This window comes from Ruditapes philippinarum, unplaced genomic scaffold (genome assembly GCF_026571515.1).
Source record: "Ruditapes philippinarum isolate M1 unplaced genomic scaffold, ASM2657151v2 ctg15840_1_1_1_1, whole genome shotgun sequence".
Classification (NCBI taxonomy): Eukaryota; Metazoa; Mollusca; class Bivalvia; order Venerida; family Veneridae; genus Ruditapes; species Ruditapes philippinarum.
The window spans coordinates 5,635-17,022 of NW_026856182.1; the positions used below are offsets into that span (position 1 = coordinate 5,635).

The 11,388-nt window shown below is 31.3% G+C and overlaps 1 protein-coding gene across 1 annotated transcript; it reads right to left on the bottom strand.

Annotated features, from left to right (window-relative positions):
• Window positions 1–232: 232 nt before the first annotated feature.
• LOC132745705 (uncharacterized) lies at window positions 233–2,380 on the bottom strand (the record flags this gene model as incomplete). Its single annotated transcript, XM_060734669.1, has 3 exons — window positions 2,018–2,380; window positions 684–770; window positions 233–274 (listed from the first exon to the last, which is right to left on the bottom strand). Coding segments are annotated over exons 1-3 (418 nt in total), but the record flags the coding sequence as incomplete, so codon positions are not given.
• Window positions 2,381–11,388: the final 9,008 nt, after the last annotated feature.

Consider the following 11,388-nt stretch of genomic DNA (forward strand, 5'->3'; position numbering starts at 1 on the left):
CAGAAAAAAAACTGCAAGTTGAGCTGCTTTCATCGTAATTGTGCGACCGAGCAATCACGTTTCCGATACACCCCAAAGCAAAAAGGAATTTTCCTTGATGTATGTCATAATAACAAAAAATGGGACATCCCCGACAGGGGCTGTGAAAATTCAGTGGGAAATTTCATTCCGATCCCATTGGGCGTTGCTTGGGAAAAATGATGATTTTTCTTCTTGTCAAGCTTTTGATTACCAATTGTGGCAAAGAATGCAACGGAAGGCTTTTTCATGTTTTCTGTAAATTTAGAAAGACGGAGAAAAGATTTTAGAAGACGTTTAGTGTATTTGACAGAAATAGTTTATCATTCTGCCACAAACGGTGCGATTTGCATTTACTTGCTTTAAAAAGGAATACAATCAGAGACAAAATACTTAAAATAAATGTCAAATCAAAATATCTTAAAAAGGCGAATGTTTTGGTTTGTATATCAACTACCGAAAAGAAACTCATATTATCCAAAAGTAAAAGAAGAAATGAGCACAGCTTAATTCTAATTCATATCTTGATATTATCTATACGTTTTAATACATTATTATTTATTTGAATATACAATGATAATGTAAGTTTATGTCGGATTCATATAAACAATTAAGCAATGAATAGGAAAATACTCGATTAATGTGCTGATATTATTTGATCTTACCTGCAAGTTCTTTTAACATCCTCCTTCCTTCCTCCATATCACTTGTGAAATTATTCCGTTGTTCTTCAAATGTTTTTTTCAAAATTTCTGTGAAGAAAAAAGAATCTTGATCAACATACCTATCTTAATTCTTAACGTTGTATACTTCACATTAAACCAGATTTTTGACATTTTTGACCAAATCTATGGACATCTCGGATCAGGTTCAGGAATACATTGGCATCATATGGACATTTGTGATGTGAATTGGATTTCTCGTATCTTATTATCAATATTGTTTACCGCACAAAATCATATTCAGATTACCCAGTTTAATTATGGAGACAGTTTTTCATTGATAACAATTTTAAGAACTAAGTTATATGCACATATTACAGTATATGATGCTTTTATATTGATAAAATATTAGGATATTACAGATTATGTTTGTGACGAATTTATAATTTATTCATTTTCAATTCACTTCAGTGAAATGCATTATGTTTGAACTTTATGTGTTTTAGCTATTTTTTAATATTAGCTCTGTCTTTGCAAAATAATTATAAAGTATCCCTTTGGATTTCTGAAATATTTCTGTCGTGCAATCTAGCGACATATATCCTAGCAAACGCCTTAAAAAATTATTTTTATTGTGTTCATATGGTAAATAGTGGAAATCAAAAAAAAAAAAAAAAAAAAAATGAAACGTTTAACATTCACCATCAACTAATTTCAATAATTAATTTAAACGAGTTAACAACTTGCGAAATTATGATATCTAAATATCAATACGTATCCCTGACAGTCTGCAAAACATATTTTAAAAATGAACGTTTTCTAAGAATAGTGAATCAAATGCTATAATCTATATCAATGAATAATATTGTAGTTATTCGCTACATATATTATGGTTGTAGTTCTAGAAATGGAAACACTAAATGTATAGAATCGGTACTTTGTCCATTGATAACCTTATTCTAAACTTTGAGCTATCTGTATATATATACTGAAAATTAAGAATCGTACATGTATAATAAACTGAAAATCCTGTACTGCGTCTTCAAAATTGTAATAATTAACTTGAAACAATCTAATGCTAAACTGTGATTTAGGAAATAAATATTAACAAATTAAGGCCGTTCGATCCTGTAAATTAATTTTAGAATATCATTGTTCACTTGAAAGAACTTGTCTTAGTATCGTAATATTCATTGACAATGTATTAGAAGAATTGTTTTATAATAACTCAATAGCAAGGGATGATGTTATAAGGCCAAAATAAATTCCCTACAAGCTTGTAGAAGAATAATTTAATAATTTAAACAAATATATAAAATTAGAAAAAAAAACATTACCTTCATTCTTTTCTTTCTCTCGGGTGATTCTTTCCATCGCCGATTCAAGTGTTTGAGACACCTTTGCACTAGTCTTCTTTATTTCCTCCTCCAAAATATCCGCAACCGCTTCTTGAGTTTTCTCAATATTATTCTGCATAATTTCTACTTTAATCTCCTGCCTTATCATTTTTTCTAAAAGCTGTTCTTCACAGGAAAATTTTGAACACATTGGTTCATTTGCTAAAGACACAGCGAAATTGTATTTGAAGAAGTAAAGAAGAAAAACGCAAGCTCCATAGAACATCATTTGTTGTACACTTACGGAGGAACGAAATGAAAATGAATTGTAATGATTTTCTTACCAACTCTAGCCGTTTTGAGCTATTTTTCTATTCTACTGAAAACAAATGTGCAGTGGGTTCGTCAAAAAGTCTGCCTATTCTCTTAGAGATGTATGATTTGAATTGTAAAAAATTGTATCAAGATATTGACACCTGTAAATTATTTAATGTTAAACCTATTGTGTGAGAAATATTTTATATGCCTTCATCGGGCAAAAATAAATATATCTTAAATCAATTTAAAAATGTTTCTATACATCATCTTTAAATCATCAGTGATGAAATGTGATCATTATGAACATTATATCAGAAACGTGTAGACTTGCTAAGATTTTACAAAGGATATTTCTAAAATTACAGATTGGATCAGCGGTAACCTGGTTTGCTGGGCAGATTTTAAATCATAATATACTATTTACATGTATTTAAACAAATAATGAATTTATTGTGACCTTAAACACAATGCGCAAGTAAAATTTGGTTATCACGTTTTCAATTGACGTTGTGGTGCTATAAGATTTGCGGATATAAATCATGCATTATTAACATTGTCTTACAATATATTGTGCATTTGGTAGTATCGTGTAACAAAGTATGAAAATAAATAATCATATAGTCTATTTATATGAGCTTGTTAAAAATTAGGCAAATTTCACAACTATAAAATAAATTATGAAATTGAAAATAAACTTAGAACTTTAATATTAAGCATGGTCCTGAATAAAGATAATATCACTTTGATGATATTCTAATAACCGTATAAATTTGTCAGTGACAATAAATGATAATGATATTTCAGAAGCAAGCTATCGTAAAAATTTATGACATTTATAGCATTTAATAGTAAGTTAAAAATGTTTTTTATAGGATTTAAATACTTTGATAGTATATGTCATTGACATTGACAAGATCTTGAAATAAATTATTGCATTGATTGATATTGTTCAGTACAAGTGTATGACGTTACAAGGAAAACAGATTTATTGACTTGATACTGCAAATTAAAATAAGACAACAATTTATTTGTAATTTAGTAAACAACCTTCATAATGACATTATCAGATGTAGTGTGGTTATTTTCAGTCACTGTCGAGTTGGTTTTCTTAATTAATGTAAACTCTTTTCTGTCAGCAAAGATATAATCATGTAATGAGTAAAAACCGAGTTGGTAATAATCTGAAGTGTGAATACATTTATTATGTTATGTTTTCTTCTTGTAAACATAACGTTTTTCTGGCGTCATGATTTCAAGGTCATTCTAGCCTTTTCTCGTGGGAAACATTTTGTAAAATTGTAGATATATGAAGAACATGTGTAGTATTTTAAAGGCAAACAATGTGTTAAATACATACTGCCTAAATAATCTAGAAATTGTATTCGTTAAACTCTGGTGCAATTAAAATAATTAAGGTATAACCATCGTGATAAGCCAATAGTAGTAAAATGCAACTTTGGTCCAGAATAATTCAGCAAACTGAAAAAAGAGCATTACAAAGGTACTCCAATGTTCAGCTGGACATAATTACTTGTGTTAAAATTGATGAATGTAGTAATATCGTTGATTATGTAAAGATGCTTATTTCAGTTCCATGAACAGGCTTAGTCAAACCTACCTTGTAACATTCGTTTTAATTTTGTTGTTTTCGGCGTACTTTAGGAATTCCATTTTGCTTTATTTTAAGCGTGTAACGTAACTAGATTTATTTTCATACACTTTTGACATAAATAATTTTATGAATTCTTGAAAACATTTGCGCTATTTTGGCGTTAGAGTCATAAAATTATGTTTAAATGTCAAACAGTTCGTTCCTCGTGAGAAACATTTTGTACATTCATAAAGGTATGTGTCTCAATTATACGTTATATATTTGCAGGTTAAACAATTATTTTCGCAATGACAAAATGATTCAGACAAAAGGAGATGTGCAAATTTATATGCAATCCTCTTGTCAAGTATGACGTAAAATGTTGCCCCGTATTTCACTTCAGTGTTGTTATACTTTTCTGGTCCTTTATGATCAATAAGTCCAGCACAGACTACAGTCAAACCTAGTCTGCAATTTTCATGTAATTTTTCTGTTATTAATGCTTCCGAGGGATCTTTTTTCCAGATATTGATTACAATAGTGGAATGCAACTTAAGTTCATTTTCCCTTTCACACGCATTTACGTGTTTTATTTATTTAAACGTTTAGTAACCAAAGCAAATATTGTAATTATGCTTACACAGTACATAATATACAATCATTCAATTTATACAATGTTGAAATGGATTAGAACGAAAGATATAAAATCTTTTATAGTTCTTCTCCGACTCTATTTTGAATTAACAACTCTCTGGAGTTTCAGTTTTGACCCGAACCAATTATCAATTGCCCCTACATCTTTCCCTGTATTTCCCGTTCTGCCATTTTTATTTAAAGACTTATTATGCCTCAGAAATGCTTTTATTTTTATTTCTAAAAGCTGTTTAATTTTGGTTTTCTTTAATATTATCCAAAAAGCTACTCATTTGCCAATTACCAAAGCCATCTATTTCATCTGTTGTTTTACAGCTATAGTGAATAAGTATTTTGTATGGAAGTCAAAATACTACTCTATTTATAATTTGCTACTTTTATGACAAATTGTTTCACAATTATCGCTACTTTTTCAGGTTACAAGCATCTGACATTTCTCTTAACCCATTACTGCATGAGCATTTTGTGAAAAATGGCTATTTTCATTTAAAAGTCTCCCGTTACAAGTTCAAGTTGCTATAAAACTATAAAAACTGCTTCAATACTAATCAAACTTAGCACAAATGTTGACTGCACCATTGCCTTTGTAACAACATATTCAGTCTTAAATTTCCTGTTACCATGGCAACGAGGGGACATCTCAAATTGCCAAAAATTACTATTTTGCGTTGAATTTTTCCATCAAAATTGATTTCAAAGTGCTGCAACTTCTCATTGGATTGAGATAGAGTCAAAGGCTTTTCAGTGTTAGTTACACGTTACCTTATGATCGATCGATCTGGGGTCATTTTGAGCCTCTCACAAGTCCAAATTTTCTTGGTGATGAGGGGGCACATCCCCTCGCTTTCAACCCCCTGATGTATCCTTTGGAAAGGGGGTGGCGCCGAAATATTGGTCACATTTTTAAACAACATTTCACAAACAAAACAAGTGATGGGGTCCTAAATAAGGCATTTTTTTTACCATTTGAGACAACAAAAAAGGGGGAGGGGTGAAAAAGGCGTAGAAAAGCGTATATATCTGGTAGTGGGTTAAACCAGCAATTAAACATAACATTCGTGAATATGTGAAAACTCATTTGTTTCTGAGGCATAATATGTCTTTAAACAAATAACTTCGTAACTAGTCTCATTTGATTTTCTATGATTTCTCTTTGACATAGCACGGCTTGTTCTTGCTCTGCCATCGATTCCTAGTTTTTTTGTTGCCCGACTTGTTCTTATTTTCTTTATTTTTTGGTGTCTCACAACGATCTCGTTTGCCTGGATACTGTTGATAGCTGTGTTTACTAAATGTTGTTCTCCTTCGTTGACCTTTCCTTTCATATTTGTAGTCCGGAATAATTTATAAAGTTAAAGGAGATCAATGTTACCAAAACCAGTGTTCGGATAAACATAATTACTCCTGTTAATGCTGATAACTATAACAATATCTCAGAAGAAAACGTTGCATAATTAAGACGTAAAAGCGCTGTTTTGGACGGAGTTGCTGTGTAACTATAAATTACCTGCATCTATACGAATGATTACAATGGCGAAACAACAATATATATGACTTTTAAACGAATCAATCTGACTAAAATTAAGATCCCCTTATGTTTAATATGACGATCTGATCATCAGTTACTCTGTTTCCAATAAAGCTACATCAAGCCGACAAACTAGACAAAATGTTTTATTTAACCAACTATATAAGGTGTTTGCATTTCAGTTTCAGTTTCAGTTTATTTCTAGTAATATAGGCCTCAGGCCAAAATACAAAGTACAACAATACATCAAACAGTAGAGTGATAAATTGCAAATACATTTGTTACTAGATGTAATGAATTGAATTTGTAAATAATTATACAGTATTTATCTCTTCCTTTCTTACATTCATTGCATAATATATATATTTAGCAATAGATATTACTTCATTTATTATTGTTGATGACATGAGAGAATAAAATAAATGGTGGGAATGATGATGTAACCATGTATCTTTAAAATAGACAGCTCTGATATTGTTATATAGTGAACATTCAAAGGAAAAATGATATTCATCCTCAATAACATAAATATTTGTCTTTAGGCAATGAAAGCAATATCTTAAATCTCTATCTATTCCAATGTGTCTACCTTTCTCTATCATAAGATTATGACATGAACAAAGAAAATTAGAAAAAGCTCTTCTATACTTATATGCTAAATCTAAACTTAAATATCGTTCAACATTAAGTAAAGTCTTAAAGTACTTGTAATGTAATGCTTTAGGAGAAGAATCAACAACATTATGCCAGTTTTGTGAATAACAATCAAATAAGCGTTGCTTAAACATATTAATGAAATTTAAGTCATCACCGACATCATGAGAGATCCATACGTATCCAAAACCATATTGAAAAAGCATATCTTTAATGTTGCCAGCCCATGTTTTCCGTCCAGATTCGTGTAGTCGTTTTAACATCAAATAACAATGTTTTTGGTACCTATGATCTCCCATACGTGTCAGTTTTAACCAGTATTTAACACAATTTGTCATATAGATAGTACAGAGAGGCAATCTTCCACATTCACCAAGAGCAAAATAGCTTGTTGTATTTTGTGACAAGTTACAATATTGTTTACAGAATTTAACTTGTACAGATTCAATTTTATTAACATAATTATAACCCCAGATTTCTGACGCATAACACAATATAGGTTTTACCATTGAATCAAAAATTTTGAACATATCAATAGGATCAATGTGACCAAATTGTCTTTGAAAATTGAATATACAAGCAGAAGCTTTAAGTCCTTGTAGTGCAAGTATCTCTTGTGTTTTCGAACATACTAACTTTGGTGTGAAAAATACACCTAAATATTTGTAAAACTGAACAACTTCAATAGGTTCATTATTAAACAACCATTTTTCAGTTTGTTTCAAAACACCGCCATTTCTAAAAACAATGATTTTCGTTTTGCTTAAGTTTATCTTCATCTTAACAGATTTACAATAATCTTCAATATAATTTATTTGCTGCTGTAGATTTATAACGGTGTCAGAAAAGCTAGACACATCATCAGCAAACATAAGAGCAATTAACTCTTCAATGTCATTGGATACAAAAATACCTCTATTACATTTTTCATGCAAAAAAAAGTAACTAGATCATTTATGAAAAGTGAAAAAATTATCGGACTTCCAACACAGCCCTGCCTTGTTCCAGTATTACATGAGAAGAAGCTTGTTAGTTTGTCATCAACTTTAACACATGATTTAAGTTTTGCATACATAGATTTTATTATTATTAAAAATTTTCCATTGATCTTATTCTAGAAAAAGCGTCCCATAATTTTGATGCTGAATACTGTCAAAAGCTTTTGCAAAATCTATGTATATACAATAAAATCTACCCCGTTTCTTCGACAGGTACTTCTGGATCAAAGACATTAGAGTAAAAATATTATCAATTGTTGAATAGCCTTTCCTAAATCCAGCTTGAGACTCATCAATTACATTATAGTTATCACACCATTTAGTAAGACGAATAGTTAATATATTAACAGATATTTTACATAGGGAATCTAATAAAGAAATACCTCGATAATTATTTGGATCTGATTTAGAACCTTTCTTATGTATTGGAGTGATAATACTTTGACTCCATTCTTCTGGGAAGTTTCCGTTTTCAAAAATTTCATTAAAAAGAGCATTCAAAAATGGTAAAATTATATGAATAGAATGTTTGTACATTTCTAAGCAGACACCATCAGGTCCAGGCGACCGGTTAGCACGTAAATGGTCTATACTTTGCACTATTTCTAGATCAGATATAGGAACGTTAATTTCGTCACAATTTAAGTAATCACGATTCACATTGACCACGGGCTGCTCATCGATAGAACTATTTTCCCCAGTTACAGGATTCAAGAGTAATTTAAAATAATCATACCATTCATTACATGTTATTAAAGAAACTGCATTTTGTTTACTATTAACTTTTTTAAGAATATTCCAGAATTGTTTTGCATTTTTCCTGGAATCAACCAACCAGCTTCCGTTTAGCTTTGCAGTGAAAATACTGTTATATTTTTGCATAGTGCTTTAAAATTTGTTTTTGGACGTTTTATATTTTATTAAATCATCTCTTTCATTTGAAACCCGGAACTGTCTAAGAAAACGGGTTTTATCTCTTTTTAGAATTTGACATTGGTTATCCCACCATAATGGTTGAGATGATACGTTTTTGTGATGTTTACATTTCATATCATCTGCAGAAACTTTTAAGATATCTAAAAAGTCTGGAAGAAACGAGGACAAAGTTCTATTCTGTGAATTAATACGTATTTCATGAAATTGTTGAAACTTAGGCGTAAGATTATTTATAAAATTTTCTTTGAATTCTGGTTTCCACTTATACTTTAGCCATGGTGACATATTCTCACCAGTTTCAGAATTATACTGATTTTGACTACCTATAGAAGGGAATGAAAAATGGCAAATAATAGGAAAATGTACAGACTCGTCATTATTATCAACTTTAAAATATGATACATATTTAAACAAACTAGTAGTAGCTGCCATATAATCTACAACACTGGCTCCATTATTTGCTAAACAAGTAAAGTTACCAGGAATATCATCAAAAAATCTTCCATTAAAAACATGTATACCATAAGTACAACATAATTCAATAAGTGATAATCCAAAACGATTAAACTCTGTATCTTGAGATAATCTAGGCATATTAAAATCATTTTCTGGGTATGGTACATCATCACCAAATATAAACAATAGATTATCATCTAACACAAAAAGTCATTGAAGTTTTTTATACGTGAATTTAAATCTCCCGCCAAAAATAATTCTGCATCGGGATATTTACCTTTAATCTGACTAATACTTGTATTCAAAATTTCAATACCATTATTATCTTCAATCGAATAAATAGACGAGTATTCTGGAGATACATATGTAAATATAAGAATAACATCATTCACATAAATCATAGATTCAGCACTAATTAATAGCACTACACATTCAGTAATATTATCAAATATACGTTTTATAGACCCACGTTTGATCAAAACCAGTCTTTAACAAAAACCGTCACGCCTCCGGAACCACGTGCAGCTGTATTCTTCTTTCTTCTACAAAAGTTAAAGTTTGTATATCCAGGTAAAAAGTTTTCGAATTCATCATTTGAAACACCCCAAGTTTCACAGAAACTTAATATATCAAAGCGTGAACAGTATGACTGAAAGCTAATATCGTTATAATATTTTTTTAATCCTTCAATATTCCAGGAACACATCTTTAAATCAATATTAATAGAATAGTCATTTTCATTGTGGAAGTGATGCCCAAAGTTTGTTTCATGAAGAATATAATGAGAGTTTTGAAAAGACTGAAGACAGTTGTCATTGTTGGTACTTGGGACCTTGCCGATCTCCTATCTTGTAACCGGAACCGGACATTCTTTCTCATTGTCGTATGAATAAACACGATGATTTATGACGAGTTTGTCATATCGTAAAAAAATGCATTTTCACCCTTGCTAATAGCCCTCTTTTAGAAAAGGTATTAAAAGGCACGTATATTTTCTAACTCGTTTCGGGAAGTCCTCAGTGATCCTAACATTTGAACCGGAAGAAGAAACATCATTGTGCCGGCCTGACCATGGGCCACTAATGTTGTCGTCATGGTTACGCTGATTACGCGCTGCCTTGGTGATTTCGCGATACTTCTTCAGCACAGTTTCCTTGTCTTTGTAGAAGGAGAACTTAACAATAAGTGGGCGAGGCTTGTTTTACTGTATAAACGAATGTGCTCTTTCTATTCTTATATCAGATTCGTTCATACTAAGCTCATCACGAATATAGTCCCGTACTACCTGCTCGGATTGTTCCCATGTTTCTTTATGCGATTCTTTTATATCATAAAATATAAGGTTTTGGCGCCTTGACTGACTTTCAAGCTGTTCGTATTTTTCGTTTAGAGAATTATTTGAGATTTCTAGCTCGTTAATAAGAGTTGCTAATTTATCTACTTTGCCCGTCAGTTTTACATTTTGCTCACGTAGTTTAAAATTCTCTGATTTTAAGTCATTAATGGACTGCTCAAGTGTGTCAAATTTCCTGTCTAAACCGCGAACATGAGCTTGTATATCTAACAAACTAAACATGGGCATAGTGTCATTTACAGGTGTATTTCGCACAGGACTGTTGGTTGAATTACTTGTTGCTCCAGTTGAACGAGACGCTGCATCAGATATATTGATTGGACTAGCCTGAAACCACGTATTAAGAGTTGATTGAGAACTATTCAAACTAGTTGACTGTGTATTTGTGAATGAATCATTTTCACGTTCCTGTTGGCCTCTGGATTTTCTGCGATTCTCCACCTGATCTAGTTACAGCACTGCGTGCATTTGAAATACTACCCCTCCTCGTACCGGGACCGGGCGGGATTGCTCAATACCACCAATCAAAGTTAGCAGGAAAGGGCAATGCGAATGCTCAAGCAGGACATAGCCTTTATTTAAAGTTAAATGTGAGTTCTATTCCTGGTCTTACAAGGTTGACTAAATCTCTATCCTATACGCCCTCTCCATATATCAATTGTAACACCAAATCGGACGTGGATTTGTGTAGAAAAAGCGTCACGGTAGATGACCACTATGTAGTATTATATATACAAGGTTTATAACCGAGTCTTGCAATTTTATGTTATTTTGTTGTGATTAATGCTGTCCGAGGATCACTTTGTTTCCAGAATTTTTATCAATGTCAAGAAACAAATTCAAATCACATAATTCAAATAATGACTGTTGCACAGCTTGCAT